At 42.2% G+C, this 21,435-nt stretch overlaps 1 protein-coding gene across 11 annotated transcripts; it reads left to right on the forward strand.

Annotated features, from left to right (window-relative positions):
* Positions 1-306: 306 nt before the first annotated feature.
* Positions 307-19,894, forward strand: mctp1b (multiple C2 domains, transmembrane 1b). Of its 11 annotated transcripts, XM_070925145.1 has the most exons (24): positions 307-768; positions 4,569-4,585; positions 8,015-8,054; positions 9,966-10,067; positions 10,152-10,294; positions 10,389-10,468; positions 10,611-10,746; positions 11,304-11,339; positions 12,996-13,034; positions 13,765-13,932; positions 14,149-14,279; positions 14,647-14,833; positions 15,233-15,326; positions 15,530-15,632; positions 15,909-16,011; positions 16,267-16,368; positions 17,380-17,454; positions 17,708-17,827; positions 17,918-18,028; positions 18,117-18,173; positions 18,259-18,368; positions 18,598-18,707; positions 18,795-18,892; positions 19,354-19,894. In XM_070925145.1, the coding sequence occupies exons 1-24, from the start codon at positions 330-332 to the stop codon at positions 19,423-19,425; spliced, it is 2,673 nt and encodes an 890-aa protein (XP_070781246.1). In that variant the 5' UTR covers positions 307-329; the 3' UTR covers positions 19,426-19,894. The 11 variants fall into 11 exon arrangements, with proteins under 11 accessions (XP_070781246.1, XP_070781245.1, XP_070781244.1 ...); XM_070925144.1 differs by lacking the exons at positions 4,569-4,585; positions 8,015-8,054; positions 11,304-11,339 and adding an exon at positions 3,859-3,867 and having other exon boundaries at positions 307-830; positions 9,950-10,067; positions 10,611-10,734; positions 18,117-18,170; XM_070925143.1 differs by lacking the exons at positions 4,569-4,585; positions 8,015-8,054; positions 11,304-11,339 and having other exon boundaries at positions 307-830; positions 9,950-10,067; positions 10,611-10,734; positions 18,117-18,170.
* Positions 19,895-21,435: the final 1,541 nt, after the last annotated feature.

Here is a 21,435-nt window from a genome sequence, read left to right on the forward strand (position 1 = left end):
TTTTGCATTAAGCCTACTTGTTTTTTTCTTTCTCTTACGTGAAAACCTACGGGGGGGGGGGGGGGGGGGTTGAAGGATGTGGGTGGGGGCATAGGGCTCAGAAAACGGTAAGGCGGGCCCTGCTGTCTCCCTCTGCCTGCTGGTGTAAACAGTTCCGTGGAGAGGGGGTGGGACGACCCCGACATGCCAGCGGGGAAGCCCAAAAATCTGTTGCGTGTTTGGTGTTTTGGTGTGTTTTTCTCGGTGTGATGCAGCCGAACCGGGTCCACACAGACCAGTAGCCGGTCCGTCGGTGGGGCAGCCAGCCCGAGCTCCGAGCCGAACCGGGAATGGAGCGCAGCGACGGGGACCAGAATGAGACCTCCTCGTCCCAACAAAACACAATGTGGAAACAGTTTCAAGCCAAAGCCAAGCCGCTGCTGAGCCCCAAGCTGGGCACCAGAGACCCCGAAGACAGGAAGGAGCGGGGCGGCTGGATGTTCAAGAAGATGAAACGGAAGGAAAACGTCGTCCTGGACCGGGTGATCTCCTCCTCGCAGCCCGACCTGCTCTTCTCCTCTCAGGTGGATTTAGGCACGAAGGAGGCTCAGCTCTGCGGCAAAGCGGCCGGGAGCGGCTCCGGTCTCGGCCGGGAGAAGCTGCAGTCCTCGCACAAGTCCACGGTGGCTCAGCTGGTGCAGTCCCACCACAAGAGCTCCTCTCTCGGCTCTGCGTGCTTGGAGAGGCTGGCCGAGGACGCGGGCGGCAGGAGCGGCAGGAGCGGAGGAGGCGAAGCGGCAACAGCTGCCGCAGCGGCAGCAGAGACACAGCTGGAGGGACGGGACGAGCAGGTGAGCTCCGACCAGGCTGAGGTGGTGGTCTGGCCTCTAATGTGCGAAGAGTCTTCATTGAGAACTGGATCACAGGTTCATGATGTTTGGACACTGTTTAGGAAAGTTTGGTTGCAGAGTGAACACAAACAAGTTACACTTCATCAAAAGTAAAATATACCAACATTATAATCAATAACTCTGCTGATTATGTATAAAGATAATCAGTTTACAATTATATGAAACACAGAACAGCAGCAAATGTGAAACCTGTTCTAAGCTCTAATAATGACACACATTGATATTTCACTTAGTATTAAATCATTCACATCATTCACTCATTATTTATGTATTACAGATTAATACACTGTGTGTTTGTGATGGAATAGTTTGAAAAAAAAGGTATTTTGTGTGAGACTTTACTCTCCAGAGTGAACCAGCCTGGGGGGTGAGATGAGATGTGTCAGGATGGGAGCTCTGACTCCCCCTGTGGCTGAAATCTGAAATACATACATACACATATATATATACAGTGTATATGCAGTGTATTATATAAATGGATGGCTAGCACCCTCTGCTAACTGAGGTCCTGAGGGAAACGCTGCAGCGCTGACACTCACATGTGACAGAAGGGGGGGGGGCTTTACAGGATACGTTCAGAGACTGAGAGGATGGAGCTACACTGACAAACTGTGTTTAATCTCCTGGAATAACACTTGTGAACACTTGTTGGACAGTAAGAATAAGTCACTTTTAACTCAATAGAGCAGGTGCAGGAAACGCCTTTTATTTTGAAAGGTGAACTAGCTCCGTGTACCACTTCTGTCTGAGAGGTGAGTATTTAAATACTGCGCTCACACGGGAATGTATATAAAGTTAGTTTTAGAGGGTTGTTGACCGACTGCATTGTCTCTCAGTACAAACACACAGGAACAGGAAGCAGCTGTTAACAGCTGGAAACAATTTAGACTAATCCTGGATGATGAGTCAGCTCCAGGAACATGTGTAACTGATAACTTTAAAGATGGCTGCGTTCCACTTTGATCAAACTGGTAAATACATTTAGATTTTGCAGGATGGTTCACTGGACCAGAACATCATGAATGTTATCAGTTACATCGGTTCTGGTGCTGTTAGAGTCATGCAGAGTGTCTGTGGTGGGGAGGGTTCTCGTTAGTACTCTGGGGTTCGGGGTTTTACGGGGAGTTCAGTGCTGCAAGTATTTCTTTTTCAAACAGCATCTGGGTGCAGTGACTCGCGTAGACTCTTTGTTGAGTAGAAACGCTGCACAGAAGAACTTTACAGACGGACAAACTGCTATTTTCACGTTGGAGCGTGTTAATCAGTGAGTTTTCGAGGTGTTACAGGACAGAGACAGGATACCTGTTTACACCTGCTTCCAGTCTTCATGCTAAGCTATGCTGTTGCAAAGTCATGTCTTCAGGCAGTGTTTTGGATGATTAGGTCCTTCACTAAAAGTGATTTACTGGAGAGAGATCTTGAAACGAGGGAATGGCCTGCATGTCCGGAGAGATGATTCGAATGAAACGAGAGAAAAGGACTCTGATAGTTGTGAGATAAAGATTTCTTCTGGCCGGTCACTATTACTGTCAGCGTGGGAGCAGCAGACACCAGCTGTCGTCTTTGACACAAATGAAGGTCTGCTCTGTACAAAGACTGTGAGTGTCTCTTCACATGTCTTCTTCTGGTGGGAGGAGACGACAGATAGAATAACATTTTGTGTCCCCTCTGGGACGTCTGAGTGTCTCTACCTGCACGGGTTACATTTCAGACAATATGGAGACAAAGGCTGAGCATGAAGCCTGCCCCCCCCCCCCCCGGACACCAGGGTCCATGTGAGTGATGTCAACAGACAGTAACATAAAATTTAAAATTAGAGTTCCAGATCATCGTTTCACACATTGAGCCCTGTCAGACCTGTATTGATGATGATGCCGTGTAATGGCCTTTTATTGAGTTTCCAGTGTGTAGAGCGGCTGACTAAGAGAAAACAAACAGCTCGTGTGCTTTAAGGCTAGTAGTGTTTTTTTGTTACACAAGACAAATAGCTGTAAGACCAGATAATATTGCCAAGAACTATTTGTCTTTTCTGGTGTGTGTTCATGTGTCAGCTGAACTGAATGGCTCACTCAGGTCATGTAGGATTCCTCCTCGTCAAACAGTGTTAGTTTCATCTCACCCTGTCCTCCGACTCCAAAACGCATCTTGAAATTGAGAATTAAAGACTAGAGAATCATATATTTGATAAGAAGTCAGTGTATATATACATTATATATCCTTGGCATTAACTTTGACTTGTGTTGGTCAAAGTTGTAATTACCAAAGTAACTACACTTTAAAGAAAGTTTTATTTCTTTTTCTGCAGTGACAGCGCCCTGTGCATTAGTGTCCTCTAGGGGGCGTCCATTTTTAGAACCAACTGATGCTGTGTGCACTGTAATTTGATTGGTCCAATAGCCGTGGGAGTATTTTTAGTGCCCGCCCACACGGGTTGAGGGGTCGGTGTTGTCAGCCGTTGGTTATATTGTGACTCTGTAGTAAGTTAACGTACGAGTGCTACAGGGCGACCTGTTGATTTTTAGTTTTAGCAATCTGTTTATTTGCCGTCAACTCATCTCGACCCATGAAGGAGAGGCAGCTAATGCTAGCTAGCCCCCTAACTAGCTTAGCTAACTTATCGAGTGGAGAGGCTAATTAGCCTAGCTTGCTAGTCTCCACTTTCCAAATGTAATACAAACTTCACATCAGGTCTCTCTGTGTGTTTTAAATCAATTCATGCACGTTTGGGTTTGGTTAGCGTTTCAGAGAAGACCTCTAACTTGGACTCTGTCCGTCCCCTATTCAGCAAATATGTCTAAAACCGGTTTTATCCTCCATTAGCTGCAGCCAGCTCATTATAGTTTAATTTTCTGAAACAGAAACGTAAGGGGGATTCTCAGTCCAACTGTATTTTAGGACTCTAGACTGGCCTTAAATCTGTCTGTGACTCCTCTCCTGTCGACTCATCTAACCCTCGTACAGCCGTCAGTCAGGCTTAGTCCACTGCAGAGGGATTATAGTCCAGCCAACCAGCGCGTTGCCCCGTCTCTACTCACCTGTTGCTCCGTCCTCCATTCAGCAGTAACACCTGCTGCACCACACCTGCTCCTTCTAGGCCGCTACTGTTTTCTTGGGAGATACTTTTTGACCTTACAGAAGATCTGGACTTGCCTTGGAAGTATCCTCTGTTTCTGTCCCTCCACACTGTCTCCCACGCAGTCTTCCCACCTTCTACCACCTCACCTTGTCTGTGTTGTCCCCCTGCGTCCTCCTCGATCCTGGATCTCTTTATAAACAAGGCCCCGGTGGCAGAGTCCCGTCTTGCGATTCGAGGGTTACTTCGCTGCGCCTCTTGCGATGACGCCTTTTCAATCGCCTCCACATGTGGACGGCTGCTGTCGGTGAGCATCACCACCTCATGTTTGATCCCTGTCTAGATAATGTGCACAGTGGTCTGATGATGCACGGCTCTGTGTTCGAGGCGCACCACAAAGGAACTTCACATATACGAAGGCCAGTTTCAGAATAAGCAGCGTTTTATGACACAGGATTAAAGTCTTTCTTTCACTTGAGTCCACTTAACATCTGCTGTTTATAAGAGAGAGGCTGCATCTGTCAGTGTAAGATGGATTAAAGGTAATATCAGCACCAGTATGACCTGATTGGTGTTTACGGGTTTCCCTCCAGATCTCTTGGCAGGTCAAACCCCCCCCCCCGTGTGAGTGGTGACCCAGACTGTGATCAGGGATCAGCCTGTCTACCCCACAAGAGTGAATGTGTTGCATTCATCTGCTGCTTGTTATCACCTGTACCTGCATTTTGATAAATATCTGAGCAGCCTTATAAACGAATGAAGAGCCTGAAGGTCTACAGCAGTCAGACCGCTATTTACACAGCATCGCTAATTAGATCAGTTCTCCGCCCACACAGCTCTGGGATCAGCTGTTCATGTTACTGTTATAATTATCATGGTGGCTGGTTAGATTGGTTTTTGTGGTTTACTGTGTTTTTATAACAACATATTATGATAACAGAAGTTGTCTGAGTGGACGTTCAAAATGTGTGCTGGGACAATATTTCTTCATCTGGTTCGTTACACTGTTGTGTATGTGTGTTGGCCACTTGAAACAACCATTCACAATGATTGATTTTATTGACAAAATATAACTTTCCACTTCCTCAGTTATTTATTTATTTAAAAGTACCAATATAACGTGTATGCATTCATAATCCTACTTTAGTAAAAGTACAGAAGTATCAGCAGTAAAAGTACTGGTTCTGCAGTAAAATGTCTCCTGTGACTGATATCAGATTCTATCTGACATTATTAGATTATTAATACTGATGCATCAACGTTAGCGCAGCATTTACTGTTGTAGCTGCTCGAGGTGGAGCTAGTTTAACTACTTTATATACAGTTAGCTAGTTTAACTACTTTATACACAGTTAGCTAGTTTAACTACTTTACATACAGTTAGCTAGTTTAACTACTTTATACACAGTTAGCTAGTTTAACTACTTCATATACAGTTAGCTAGTTTAACTACTTTACATACAGTTAGCTAGTTTAACTGCTTTATATATAGTTAGCTAGTTTAACTACTTTATATACAGTTAGCTAGTTTAACTACTTCATATACAGTTAGCTAGTTTAACTACTTTATATACAGTTAGCTAGATTAACTACTTTATATACAGTTAGCTAGTTTAAGTACTTTATATACAGTTAGCTAGTTTAACTACTTTATATACAGTTAGCTAGTTTAACTACTTTATATACAGTTAGCTAGTTTAACTACTTCATATACAGTTAGCAAGTTTAACTACTTTATATACAGTTAGCTAGTTTAACTACTTCATATACAATTAGCTAGTTTAACTACTTTACACAGTTAGCAAATTTAACTGCTATATATACAGTCAGTCCAGTGGTTCCCAACCTAGGGGTCGGGCCCCTTCAAAGGGTCACCAGACAAATCTGTTTTAATATTCTTTCTTTTTTGCTTTTATCTAATATTTGGGGGTTTCTTTTGTAAAAACATGTATAATTTTACCTCTTTGGACTAAAAAAAATCCTTTAAATGAAACCATGTGAGACGTTTAGAGGGGAAATGTCTAAATGTTTTGTGGAACTGTTAACAACCCAGAGACATCTGAAACATGACAAGAGGCCCCAAATAAACACTGATTGTTATTATTATTCATTATTTAGTTTTATTTTTAGAGGTCACAAGCAAAAAAAAGTTTGGGAACCACTCTGAGATTTAGTGTGAGTAGAAATATAAAGTACCATAAAATGGAAATACTCAAGTACCTCATAAAGTTATGAAGCGTGGTGAAGACAATGTGTTAGATTGTACTTCTCTAAAATACACCAGACTCTTTTCCTCCATTGGAGTGAGTCTGTTGGGAGCTTCCTCTGTCTTTCATTTAAAGTATTGATCACCGCGGTCTGTATTGGAAACAGTATGGATGTTAGTGGTCCCTTGAGGGCAGACCATCACTTTACGGAGGCTCTACTGTTGACATGAAGAAGATATATATTACGCCCATGTATTCAGCTCTCCTCTGTGGCTTTATTGACTTTGTTCTTAGCCGCCGTCTGTAATCTTCACTTGTCTGTCGTTGCTTCTTGACAGACAGTGTGTGAGTTTGTCACACAATCGCTGTCGTCAAAGCACTTGCGGCCTCTGAGTTGTAAAATCTCTCTCTGTTTGTATCCTGGTTAGAACTGAAACGAGTGGTAGATTCACTGATCGGCAGAAAAATAAGAAGCAACTGTTTTGATAATCGATTCATCATTTTAAGAGGTCACCTTGAGAGAACAGTAGAGATAAAGTAGATGAATCGATAATGAAAACAATCCTGACAGACAAAAGACTAAAGCCTTGGCTGCATTCACTGATGTGTGTGTGAATACAAATACGCAGTCCTAATACAAATACGCAGTCCTAAGATAAGTGTGCACCAGTATAGCTGATAGGATTGTGTGTGATCCGATGCTATTCTCATGCTTTGCTTCCTGATTTACTGCAACAAGACAGTTAATCCTCTCTAAGCAGCTTGTTAACTCCCACAGTGTAAACTCTCCGACTCCACCTGGACCTGGTTTTGAGGCAGTTCTGACCAAGTTAAGACTCGTTGGCTGTGTGCCATGATGAAGCAGTAAAATCTACCTCAGGAGCCACACTGCTGCTGACTGCTATCTTTCTGTGTGAGGTTGTCACCGGCTACCAGAGAAAACATTAGCAGAGTAGAGTGTGTTGTTAATACTCCACAAGTCATCTCATTACAGCCAGGAGAGCTGCCAAACAGAAGCACATAACAGCTGCGACTGGGGCTGATAACCCTTTATTTATCTTTCTCACAACAAAGGAGAAGAGGCGACAAGAACAGCAAGCTGACCTCAATGTTTAATGGCACCATGCCTGAAACCCCGTAAGTCCTCACCAGTTAAAGGAGTGGTTCAACACTTTGGGAAATACCTGGACTGTATGCTTAACTGCTTTCTTTTTGAGAGTGAGGCGAGATAATCAATATCAATCATGGCTGTGGGTCTTATCATAACAACTGGAATCATCTGGCTCTGTCCGAAGTGGCAAAATACACTAAAGCTCACTAATTAAGAAGATTTATCTTGTTTGTTTAATGAATAAACTGTTGTTTGTAGGGAATTATTTACGCCACATAACTCCTCCTGAAAGCACAAGATGGAGCTTTTACATTTCTGTTTGTGTACAGATTAAACAAGTGAGACACAGTGTGTTAATGAGTTGGAGCTGTCTGTAGATGTATTTTTGAACTTTGGACAGTCAGGCCAGTTGTTTCCCCCTGCTTCCAGTCTTTATGCTAAGCTAGGCTAATTGCCTCCTGGCTCTAGCTCTGTGCTTAACACCCAGACACGAGATCAACATTGATTTCGGCCACTTGGGGGCAACACAGCAAGCTGTGAACACAACATTTACACATGTTATAAGGTTGTTATGGTGAACGTGTTAGCAATCAGTTGCCTTTTTACACATCAAGCAGACGCACGATGGAAGGAAAATGGCAACGAAGGGGAATTTGAAATGTGGAGCGACAGACAGAATGTGACATAGAGAGGTTACGTTAGCGAAAACAGCCTTATGAGATGATGTTTTCAGTTATGTAAAGTCGACCTGGAACACCTCGTCCCCTCCTCTCATACCAGCAGCAGCCCGTTGGTTGACTTTATCTCCTTATTTAACATCATCATGTCTGAACTGGACTTAGCCCGCTTGTCACATCCTACATAACGTTTCAACAGCCCTCCTCCTGTAATACAACCTGCACACAGCCAGCATGTTACACAGGATGGTCGCACTTATTTTATTACCTTGTTTTTAGTTACTGCCCACTGGAATTTCCGCAACTTGTGAAATGCCAGAGCAGAACTTGGCACACTTCAAAAGAGTTCAGCCTCAGGAAACAAGTCTGTGTTTCATAATGTGTTTAACTGATGTCTGTTTGTCAGGCAGGAGAAGCTGATATGATTCTTGATGGAGTCGGTGATGCTGCGTGTTCTCATGTAGCAGCCACCAACTTCAAACAAAATATAATTATAAATATAATAATACTAGCTACTGATGGAGGTGAGAGAAAGAAAACTTGATAAGAAGATATGTTAAATTTATTTAGTCTCACATTCAGCTCAACAAGAGCAACAAATTCAAGATAATAATGTCTGATGATCTGTTTCATTTGTATATTGTTATCAGTGGTGGAAAGTAACTAAGTAGATTCACTCAAGAACTGTACTTAAATACTATTTTGAGGTACTTTGCACCTTTGACTATTCCACTACATTACAGTTGAAAGTATTGTACTTACACTGCACAACACAACATTGTTAAGATCAACACGTGGTTTTCATCTCCTGTTTGAGGTTCAATTATCCAACATTTCATAAAAAGCAAAGATTAAAGTCCAAAACCTGAAAACAGTTGTTTTTTTCCTCTGAGGACTGAAACGTTGTTAATAACGTGAGTACAGCTGACCGACAGTGTCCAGGATCCTTTGATTTCTTTGCATTTAAAAAAAGTATTTAAGATGGAAACCTTTCCAGCAAAATAAAGTGAACATCAGCAGCTCGTGGCCTCCTGTGGTGGATGTCTACTGTGTTTGACCCAGAGGCTGTCTGAGCATATTCTAAAAGAGTCAAAGTGGTCTCTGGACGTCTGAACTGTAATGCACACAGTCAACTGTGGCCTCTTTCCCCATCCCACGGGCATATAAGTGAATTATCACATTATAAGTATTGATCGGGGGCTTCTCTGTAAGTGGATACGTGTGTGTTGACAGGATGCAGAATCCCCAGCAGAGTGAACTTGAATGTCTCTTCAGCTCCATTACTTTGCTGTGGCTGTGTTTGCTGCTGTTTAGTAGCTCCATCTTTGTGGGGGGGGGGGGGTTATGTGTCTTTGTTGTCGTTTGCGTCTCTTTGTGGTGGTTTTGTGCCTCTTTGTAATTGTTGTTTCTTTGTTGTTTTGTGTGTGTTTGAATGTGTGTGTTGATAGTGGAAGTTATAAATGAGGGAGAAGTTACAGAATTGCGTAAATGCATCCTTGTACAGTTGATGTTGTTGACAAGACAACAAAAAGACAACATGTTCAGAAAGTCTTCATAGAAACAGGTAATGAAGCAACGTCAGGCCGTAACGTCCTGCAGTTTGTCTGTTATGTAGTTTCAGTTTCTGCGCTGCCTCAGCAGAGGAGATGCTGCAGCAGTGGAAGTGGCGGTTCTACGAGAAGGGAAAAAAAAATCATCTCAGCAACACTCTGATGGGCGGAAGCTACTCTCGTGTAATTTCCTGTCAGTGGTCACCCCTGGGACAAGTTACAGAGCTGAATTAGACACTTCAGTCAATGTTAGGGATGTGCAAGCGCTGGTGCAGATACAACGGAGGAAGTGAAGGCTGCGCTACAACGACTGCTTATAGTGGCTTTTATTTTTCTTAAAAATGTTGGTGAGTTTACTGTGAGAGTGCGGCTTGTACGGTGGTGGAGTGACTGATTTAAAGTCGTGCAGTTTGTAATTAATGCGTCCATTCCTCCTGACAGGGTGCAGCCGCTCAGGCGTCAGGCGTCACCTCTGAGCGAGCCGTCTCCAGCTCAGGGATGTACAAGCTGGAGATCGAGCTGAAGAGAGGACACAACCTGGCCGTCAGAGACAGAGGAGGTAGAGTTATGTCTCGTCTGTCTCCTCTTTTTCTTTTCTGGCTTTGTTTTTATGGATCTGTGACAACGTTATTTGTGTTTTTAGGCAGCAGTGATCCCTATGTCAAGTTCAAGTTGGCAGGTAAAGAGGTGTTCAGAAGCAAAACCATCCACAAAAACCTCAACCCGGTGTGGGATGAGAAGACTACTTTAATAGTGGATAGTCTGAGTGAACCTTTGTATGTGAAGGTAAAGACTGGGACACACATGCACAAAGCTTTTCCACATGAATTCTTAATGAACATCAGAGTCAGTGGAGATCTTTGCTGTTGCTCCTCTGCAGGTGTTTGACTACGACTTTGGCCTTCAAGACGACTTCATGGGTTCTGCTTTCCTCTACCTGGAGTCTCTGGAGCAGCAGAGGTGTGTCGGCCTAATGATACCCATTCCCTTTTACAAACTACAAACAAAACTACTCTGTTCAGCTCCGTTACTTTACTGAACATGCGCATGTTTATCCATCAGATCAAACAGTATTTACACCTGTCCTACCTGCGTGTTACAGGACAATACCTGCAACTCTGGTGCTGAAGGACCCTCACCACCCTGATCAGGACCTGGGCAGCCTGGAGCTGGCCGTCACCCTGACACCTAAAGACAGTCCCGTGGAGGAACGACGAGACTCGACGGTACGTATCCTGGTGATTACGTCTCGGTTTGATTTGGTTTACTTGCAGCAAATCCTCACAGGTTACAGAGCCTCTACACAATACAGTAAACAACATAAACCTTTAAACTGTTTAATCTTTCTGTTGTTCTACTAATCAGTTGATCTAGTACTCCGCTGGTTCCCAACCTGGGAGTCTGGACCACCACGAGGAGCATCGCATGTAAAATTTGAGGGTCACAATATGGAAAAACATTTTTCTGCAACACAAACAAATCAGGGATATTTTTAGGTGTTTCCTTTAAAAATCTTCTAAATGAGTTCTTGGTGAAACTGGAACAAATGCAACCAGTGACGGGGGGGGGGGGGGGGGGGGGGGGGTCATAAGGTGAACAGGTTGAACAGGTTGAGGATCTCTGTACTAATCCAGTAATCCACTACTCTACTCGATTAAAAGACTACACTTAGAGAGCACAACAGCTCAGTACGATCTTCGTCTTCATCACACACACATACACACACACACACACACACACACACACACACTAATGAGCCTCTGTGCTGCGTCTGTGTTTCCTGCAGCAGAGGCAGGTTAAGGCGTATCGCTGGAAGCCCTACGTGAATACAGTGAGTGTAGTGGTGATTCGGCTCGTAGTGACTTCCTGTAGCTCTCCTGCTTCACCTCCTGCTCCACTGAGGAGCTGTTTCCTCGCCGGTCCTCAGAGTTTAGGTTTTGTTGTTAGCTTTAAGGTTTTAAGATGCTTTAAGATGAAAAATAGAAACTGTTAGAAACACTGATCTCAATGTGGCACTGATCAGCAGACTAAAAATAAAATAAAGTATTCATTCATTAAATAGCTTTTAATGAATGAATGCTGACTTTAATATGGAAGCGAAGGCACAAAAACTATGAATAGCTAATTGTGAAATTTAATCACTTAAAGGGTTCTCCAGAGATCTATTATTGCATTTACATAAAGTTGGAAGACTCACAAGAGCAAGCAGCAGCTCATCCTACATTTCCCATAATGCAACTCCATAGAACTTTTTGTCAGACTTCTGCTGCCTTGGAGACGCTCACACCTTTGAAACCTCATGACCAGTCTGTAACGCAGACTTTCTGTTAAACAACATTATAATGTACACATTATACAACTGGCTCAACAGGCTGGGGAGTCCTCACAATGACTAGTAAACTGATCTGTGTGTGTAAATACCACTGAATCGATATAACTTAAATAATTTACTTTGAAAACATCTGAAGTGTACAGAAGATCATTGTTCAAAAACTTCATATAGAAAATGTACTCATCCGCTCATCTGAGCTCCTCTTTCTGGATCACATGACTAAGAGAATGTAACCTGATAGGACAGATGTTTTGATGAATCTTTTATGTTCAAGTTTTTAATATTTCATCTTCAATTTTCCCGCCTGTTCAACATATCAACTTAAAAGGTCAGTATTGTGTTTACAGCTTGTTACGCTGCCCCCATGTGGCCAAAAAATCTGTTATTGCAGCTTTAAAATGAAGTATTTTAAATTACCTTCTACAAATCACATTATTTCATTGCTATTTAAATTTAAACATCACATTTCACAATTATCTGATTATAAGATTTAAATCCTTTGCTTCCATACTTTAGCGTCAGTGTTTCATGCAGTTTCCTGTGTTTTGTTCTTATTTCAGTTGTAATTACATATATACACACACGTATATCCTTGATTAGTATTCGAGTATCAGAAGATGGTTTCCAAATGTATCCTCAGCACTAAGATATTTAACACAGCCTGTGTCGTCCATGTTTTATTCAGCATATAAATGAATTATAGGCCAAGTGTTAGTCTGTGCTGCAGCTCCAGTCAGAGAGATAAACCACGAAGAGGAGGGAAGAGGAATGTGAGAAAGTCAACAAACACCAACAACAACAACAGAAAAACGCTGAAGACAGAGAGCTCTGATAGATCAAAGTGTCATTAAAGCTAATGAGGCTATAATAATGAATATTCAGCACCAGAGAGAGCATTTTTCTCTGTTATAATCTATTTTCAGATGCTTTATTCATGGAGTTTAATTGAGGTTGGCTTGAGCAGCACACCTCCTCTTCATCACTTGTTTCAGCTCCATGTAGTTATAAGAAACCTGTCCTGAAGCGCCTCCTAGTGGCTTAAAAAAGGGCTGCAGTGCTCCTGATGTTTAGTGCCCTTTAGTTAAACCCTTCAGTGTCTTCCCCCCCTGCAGGAGTGGAGAGGTGTTGAAATAATGTGTTTTAATGTATATTCAGACTATGCTGCTCAGGAGGTCCTGGAAACGATCCACTAAGGTAAATCTGCATCATCACCATCGTCGTCATCGTCTGTGTGTGCAGTCACAGCTTTCCACCAACTGTCCCGACACCGTCACGCTGACCACCTTCCTGTCCCTGTTTGTCACTGTGTTGTTGGCTCATTTTGGTGTCAGGGCCTCATTTGACAGTTTGTGTCTGGTGTCAGAGAGTTTTTCATGTCCTAGAGTTCAAATACACAAACAAACGTGTTATTGTTGTGTATTGAGCTCCTTCAATGTTGATTGTTGTTGTAGCTGCTGTCATTTCCATCCACTGGCTGTGGACCAGGGCCCTGTTCTTCAAACTGTGTCCATCCAGGCTAACATGATGCTAGCAGGCTGAAATCATCCGTTTCTCTGATTGTCAATAAATCCAATGAAAAGACCAAAACCAAGTATTGTGTGTGTTTAACAGCACGATATATCTTCTTCCTCTCAGCCATTAAGTCACTGTTGCACTGGCTGACATGTTCCACCAACACAACAATAACATTTTTATGAAATCATAATTATATATTTTCTCTTCGTGGCTCATTCATCTACAATCTGACAACAGATTCACTTTGAGCTCGTCATCGTCACCATTCAAATCCAGCCAACATACTGTATGAAGAACAGGACCCGGTGTGCTGTCCTTTTCCCTGAGACATGACTCATTACATTCAGTGTGTATCTGTGTGTGTGTGTGTGTGTGTGTGTGTGTGTGTGTGTGTGTGTGTGTGGACCAGCAGCAGCAGTCACAGCGTCTCTCAGAGCTGCATCGTAAATCCCAGCTGTGGAGAGGGATCGTCAGCATCGCGCTAATCGAAGGCCGGAACCTGATCCCCATGGACCCCAACGGTCTGAGTGACCCCTACGTCAAGTTCAGACTGGGACACCAGAAGTACAGGAGCAAGGTACGCTGACCTCTGTTCAGTCTCTGTTCAGGGGTTGACCAGGGCTAGAAGTAGTAATACCACGGTGTAGAAATACACTGTTACTATTAAAAAACAAAACAATTTTTGGGTGAAGAAGTCTCACAGAAATGAAGGTAAGTCATTGTAATGTCCTCTGAAGTGATGGAAACCCCACTGTGTGTGTGTGTGTGTGTGTGTGTGTGTGTGTGTGTGCAGACTGTGCCAAAGACCCTGAGTCCACAGTGGAGGGAGCAGTTTGACCTCCACCTGTATGAAGAGACAGGAGGAGTGTTGGAGATCGCAGTGTGGGACAGAGACACAGGGAGGAGAGACGACTTCATTGGACGGTCAGTTGGTCTCTTGTTTGTTTCATCACTGCAGCGTTTGAACACATGACAACATGAAGCGTTTCGACGATGCTGGTGGAGAACGCTGTCACTCTGAAACCTCCGTCTGCGTTCAGCTGCGTTGAGATCTGGTGACTGTGGAGGCCACATCCTCACACCTGTACCAAGCTGTGCAGTCATGTGGGTTTTCCCTCTCTGTTAGTCCCGAGAGACTGCAGACGAAACTCTGTGAAGCCAATAAGCAAAGCAGTGACCAGTGACTGCGGTTTGGTTTAGTTTCACATATCAGACGAGGACTCACAGAGTCACGCTCCACTGCACATTATGTAGTTCATGAGCTCGGTGTGTGTGTGTGTTTGTCGTCCAGCTGCCAGTTGGACCTCTCCACTCTGGCTAAGGAGCAAACCCATCACCTGGAGCTGCCGCTGGAGGAGTCCCGGGGCTGCGTGGTGCTGCTGGTCACGCTGACCGCCTCGGCTCACGTCTCCATCGCCGACCTGTCTGTCACGCCGCTGGACGACCCGCAGGAGCGCCGCCAGATACTCAAGCGATACGTAAGTGGCACTCTGGATGCTACTGATGATGTCCAACAAATAAAGTTACTGATGTCATGGATCAGTGGAAGGTAACAAAGGTTTATTGATAACAAAAAGAGGAGTTGGAGACACGGCGGCGTGTTGCTCACATCAAATCACAGCTGTCACGTCTGATAAATTGGCCAAGATACAGATGATATACAGCTTCTCTGACGAAGCCGCATCCTAACGACTGGAGAGCCAATCAGGATCTTTGGGAAGGCAGCCAGGAAGTGGGCGGAGTCTACTACTTTACACACATCTAAAACACTGGAAAGGGTTAGACACACACTGGGTATGATGGAATATCCTCTGAATAAAAAACAAAACACTGCAGCTGGAATCACTCTCTGCTTTTGTGCCTCTTTCCTTCTCCAGAGTGTGTCGAGGTCGTTCTCTAACCTCAAAGATGTGGGCATCGTGCAGGTGAAGGTGACGAGAGCAGAAGGACTCATGGCTGCAGACGTAACTGGTAAAACAATCTCCCTAATGTGCTCATCATACACGATACACTACACATATACTCCTGTACTGTACTTTATACATCCTGTACTGTACTTTATACATCATGTACTGTACTTTATACTCCTGTAATGTACTTTATACTTGCTGTGATCCATCTACAGCAGCTGTGAATGTTAAGTGTCACTCAGGTGTCCGTCTCCGTCTGCACAGGTAAGAGTGATCCGTTCTGTGTGTTGGAGCTGAATAACGACAGACTACAGACTCATACTGTGTACAAGAACCTCAATCCAGAGTGGAACAAAGTCTTCACCTTGTGAGTGACGATCAGTCCACGTTTATCTGTTTCTGGGTTTCATCTCTTCAGCTGTTTCTTCTTGTCTTCGTTCAATAAGTTTGTCTCAGTTGTTATTTCACTCTGACCAGTATTGAACACACCGGCTTATTGTTTACATCATACATATCACAGTTACATTCATCTTACTTTATGGTTCATTATCATTCATACGTAATATTACCTATACTGCGTATTAAGTAGTTAAAACTTTTACTTGTATTTTTACATGGTTGTATCTGTTGTCTCTTTGGTCAGTAACGTGAAAGACATTCACTCAGTGTTGGAGGTGACAGTGTTTGACGAGGACAGAGACAGGAGTGCTGACTTCCTGGGGAAAGTGGCCATCCCGTTGTTACATGTGAGTGTAACAAGTGACAGAAAACCTGATGAATTAATAACACTAGAAAGTGTTGCCATGTAAACATGAGATTAGTGATGTACTATGGTTTGTAGTCAGAGTCAGAGAAAACACGTACATTTAAACTGGAGACATAAGTAGGACCAGCAGTGCACTGCACATAAAGGCAGGACATGTTATGTCTATTTATTAGTATGTTTGAAACACTTAAAGTGTATGAATCCAAATCCTGACGTGATGTTTTTGTTCTGTCAGATCCGTAACGGAGAGCAGAAGAGTTACGTGTTGAAAAATAAGGAGCTGACAGGCCCGACTAAAGGAGTCATCTACCTGGAGCTTGATGTCATCTACAACACTGTGAGTGTCCCCCTGAGCCTGAGCTGTGTTCATTTAGCCAGTGGTGGAAAGTAAGAAAGTACACTCGGTGCATTCATGCAAGTACTGTGCTGTACAGTTTTGAGGCTGTACAAGGTTTGACCTGTACTTATTATTTCCATTTTAAAAATAAGAAAATAATAATCCCATTCATTATCTCACAACTTCGCTGATGTATCTGGTGACCCTTTTGAGGGGCCCGACCCCTAGGTTGGGAACCCCTCGTCTAAAATAGCTAACTGTAAATAAAGTAGTACAAATTAGCTTACTGTATGTAAAGTAGTTAAACTAGCTAACTGTATATAAAGTAGTTACACTAGCTAACTGTATATAAAGTAGTTAAAACTAGCTAACTGTATATAAAGTAGCTAAAACTAGCTAACCGTATGTAAAGTAGTTAAACTAGCTAACTGTATATAAAGTAGTTAAACTAGCTAACTGTAACTGTATATAAAGTAGCTAAAACTAGCTAACTGTATGTAAAGTAGTTAAACTAGCTAACTGTATGTAAAGAAGTTAAACTAGCTAACTGTATATAAAGTAGTTCAACTAGCTAACTAGTAGTTAAACTAGCTAACTGTATATAAAGTAGTTAAACTAGCTAACTGTATATAAAGTAGTTAAACTAGCTAACTGTATATAAAGTAGCTAAAACTAGCTAACTGTATGTAAAGTAGTTAAACTAGCTAACTGTATATAAAGTAGCTAAAACTAGCTAACTGTATATAAAGTAGTTAAACTAGCTAACTGTATATAAAGTAGCTAAACTAGCTAACTGTATGTAAAGTAGTTAAACTAGCTAACTGTATATAAAGTAGCTAAAACTAGCTAACTGTATATAAAGTAGCTAAAACTAGCTAACTATATAAAGTAGTTAAACTAGCTAACTGTATGTAAAGTAGTTAAACTAGCTAACTGTATATAAAGTAGCTAAACTAGCTAACTGTATATAAAGTAGCTAAACTAGCTAACAGTGTGTGTTTTCGTCTTCAGGTTAAAGCTGCTTTGAAGACTGTCGTCCCTGCAGAGCAGAAATACATCGAGGAAGAACCAAAAGTCTCCAAGCAGGTTTGTTTATGTTCGTTGTTATTTATAATATGATGTCAGTCATGATGAGATGAGTGAAGAAATGTTCTGCATCAGCAGTTCATGTCTACATGTACAATCATTCAAGCTTTATTTGTATATCAGTTTTCATGCAGGTCAGTGCAACTCAAAGTGCTTTACAGATGATTGACAAGCCGATAATTAGACAAATGAATCATTATATATGATTTATTTCATTATCAGAGTACTATGATGAGCACTTTGTGTGTTTCAGTTGCTCCAGCAGAACTTTAACCGGGTGAAGCGGTGCATCATGGTCCTGATCAGCTATGGGACGTATATCAACAGCTGCTTTGAATGGGAGTCTGCACAGAGGAGCATCATCTCCTTTGTGGTATGAAACACACACACACACACACTTCTCATCATCCTATTTTATGATCTGGAGATCGCAGTGTGACGTTTTCTTGGATTTCCTCTCCAGCTGTTTGTGGTGGTGGTCTGGAACTTCGAGCTCTACATGTTGCCGCTGGCTCTGCTGCTGCTGCTGGTCTGGAACTACTTGTTCTCCTCGAGCAGGGAAACAGCTGACACGGTGAGAAAACAAGCAAACACTCGCTGTTTTTAATGAAGGTCTCTCTCTGAAACAGTTGAATGTTGTACTGCTTCCTCTTCTGCTGCAGTCCATGGAGGCCATGTTTGAATGGGAAGATGATGAAGAGGATAAAGAGGACAAGGTAGTGCAGCCGTACATCCATATGTCAGATATTTACCAGTTTACTGCACTGAATGAAGAAACACTGATCTGTCCCTCGTTCCTGTCAGGAGTCAGAGCACAAGGGCTTCATGGATAAACTGTACGCCATCCAGGACGTGTTCATCAGCGTACAGAGCGCTCTGGACGAGGTGGCGTCGTACGGAGAGAGGATAAAGAAGTGAGTATCACAGAGGCCGTACATCAGCGTGTCCTCTAAACTTTTCAAAATCATGATTTTGTTCAATTTCAGTTGGATTTACTCTTTAAAGTCTTCCAGCAGCTCAAATCCAGACGGGAGAGCTGATTAAAACTCTCTACCCTGTGATCCGGTGGTGGAACGTGACCAAGTACAGTAGTTAAGTAGAGATGTGAGTGTTTCTCTGTGTTGTGCTCTCGCTCCTCTGCAGCACCGTTAACTGGACAGTGCCTTTTCTAAGCTGGTTGGCGATCACCGCCTTGTGTTCGGCCACATTTCTCCTCTACCTCATCCCCCTTCGATACCTTGTGCTGGCCTGGGGTCAGTCCTGATTTTACTCCTACAGTCGGTTACACCAACACGAGAAGACGTACATATGTACTCAAAACTGATTTCTTTCTTCTGCAGGTGTGAATAAGTTCACCAAGAAGCTTCGAGATCCGTACATGATTGACAACAACGAGCTTCTCGACTTTCTGTCTAGAGTTCCCTCTGACGTTCAAGTGGTGGGTAACTGACGGCAGACTTCACGAAACATACAGGAAAGCTTGCAGAAGGCTCTTTTATTGAATCATACTTTGTTTGTGAGGTTCTGCTTAAAGCTGACTCTCATCTGACGAGGAACACTGACTGCAGCACGTCACGTAAAAACAAGATGCAGAAACCAGTCAGTTTAAACATTTCAATACATATTTACACATTCTGGATTTTACACTGAAGGAGAAGTAAATGTCATTTTAAGAATTTGTAATTGAACTTTTTTGTGGAAAAAAACTGATTATTATCCAAGATGAGTATTTTTATACGTCTTAAAACATCTTTAAAGTGGACAAGATTTACTGTGAGATGTGTTTGAGTTGTGAACAAATACACGTCAGTCACACTCAAAGAGTCTCAATCTGTCGTCGCAGTCTCACCTGTGTGTGTGTGTGTGTGTGTGTGTGTGTGTGTGTGTGTGTGTGGACAGATGCAGTACCGGGAGCTGAAGGTCGACCCCGGACAAAGTCCCAACAAACGCAGGAGGACCAACCCGAGCTAGCTGCCAGGTCGCGTCCCTCATCAGTCCTCTCTGCTGTAAACTCTGTAAACTATGTTATTTGTACATTTCTTGTATATTTTGATTCTTCTGAGAAGCTGTAACTGTTGTTTTTGTTTTGTTACTGTGGAAAGACACCGATTTGTTTTCTAAATCCTGTAAAGAAATGCTTCATGTTTTTTAATCCCTTGTATTTCTTGCAACAACATGAACATATACGTGTGTGTCTTATGAATGTACGTGTGTGTGTGTTATAAAGAGTATGCATGTATGAAGGTGCGCTGCTGTTGCATGGAATGTTTTTTCATTTCTTTGTGGTATTTGTACCTCGATGTGTTGTCAGTGTCTGATGTTACTTTAAACATAGAGCTGCATGTTATTCCATGTGTGACAGTATGTATACACACACACACTCAGTAATACCTCGTATGGAACACGTCAAATCCTCAATACACTTTGCATGTTCAATGAATGAACTCTTCCTTTCTTTGTAAAAAGAAACAGCTTCATCTGGATATCAGTCTGGGGGGGGGGGGGGGGGTGTCCCTGTGGCACTTCAAACTCATCCATCAGTTTTTACACTTGAACATCATTTCTTTAATATTCTTTGGTGGTTAAAGGGTCATTCCACCGTTTGTACACATGGAGTTCAGGGTAGGAGTGCCCCCCAGCCTGTGAAAACAATAACAATAACCCTGATGATGTCACAGTGATGTCATCAGGCTCAGACACCTATAGAAGGAGGTGGACGGTGTGAACAGGTGGTGAACAAAACCAACATACAAAGGAAAAGGTTTGTTTGTCCGCACATTATCCTGCGACCAGTGGTAGAAAGTAACTAAGTACATTTACTCAACTACTGTACTGAAGTACAATATTTATTTACAGTACTTTTTACTCCACTACATTTATTTGATAACTTCTTTGCAGATTCAGATTAGTAATACAAAATATGATCAACAAATAAATGATGTATTATTACAGGTCAAGATAAGTACATACAGCAGAATATGAAGTAAGTACATTCAGCCCCATCGTTACTCTTTTATTCTTATTCTTACGCAATGATTATAGTCCAGTAATATAATAGAGTTTATTCTGAAATGGACCATTCTGCATAATGAATACTTTTATGTTTACTTTAAATATATTTTGCTCATAATAAAACAAATATATTTTGATGCTAATACTTTTATATTTTTTCTTAAGTAAAATTTTGAATGTGGAACTTTTACTTGTAACACAGTATTTCTATACTGTGGTAGTAGTACTTTCACTTAAGTAAAAGATCTGAGTACTTCCTCCACTGAAACTAATGACTGCAATTGTTTGTCATTTAATTCTGACAGTAAATGCACACATACTTTTATATTTTGGAGAAACATAACAATATGGATTGTATTTCACTTCTTTGTTTTTATTTGGGCATTTTAAATCTTCCATAAAGATGAACTATATGAGCTTTCATATTCTGTATTTTTCCAGACAAAATGTTAATAGCTCAGCTTGAAGATAGAGAACAGCAGCAGTTTATTTATTTATTTATTTTACCTTGAATCTTTACTAATTCTCACCTCTTCCAACTTACTTTCAGTTTCTCTAATTTGCTGCTGTTTTTCTGCCAAAGCTTCATGTGATGTGAACAGAGTTAGTGCACATTTATCACACGTTCATCAGTTTAGACTCTCCAGTGTTTCATATATGGAAGTATTGGGATGTGATTTCCTGCATGTCTGTGTAAACTGTCATTTGTATGTGTCTGTGTTTTGCATGACTGAACTTAAATTATATGCAAGTGCATTTATGGATACTGAATGTGAAGTTCATCTAATACGTCTGTTGCTTGTGTGAGATGTCCAGACCCACCTGAGCTCCAGGTAAAGAGAGAAAAAGCTGCATTATAGATCTTATATACTGTTTACCAAATCATCTCTTCTGTCATTTTGCACATTATCTGTTTTTGTTTCCTGTTGCACCATGGGTATTTACTGCTCCTGTTGCACCATGGGTATT

This window comes from Enoplosus armatus, chromosome 18 (genome assembly GCF_043641665.1).
Source record: "Enoplosus armatus isolate fEnoArm2 chromosome 18, fEnoArm2.hap1, whole genome shotgun sequence".
In the NCBI taxonomy this organism is placed as follows: domain Eukaryota; kingdom Metazoa; phylum Chordata; class Actinopteri; order Centrarchiformes; family Enoplosidae; genus Enoplosus; species Enoplosus armatus.

Excerpts from the sequence above, each read along its gene's own strand:
- mctp1b (XM_070925145.1), top strand. The coding sequence starts at position 330 with ATGGAGCGCAGCGACGGGGACCAGAATGAGACCTCCTCGTCCCAACAA. Across the intron at positions 10,469-10,610 it reads GAGTCTCTGGAGCAGCAGAG|GACAATACCTGCAACTCTGG; the intron begins GTGTGTCGGCCT and ends TGCGTGTTACAG. Across the intron at positions 11,340-12,995 it reads GGAAGCCCTACGTGAATACA|ACTATGCTGCTCAGGAGGTC; the intron begins GTGAGTGTAGTG and ends ATGTATATTCAG.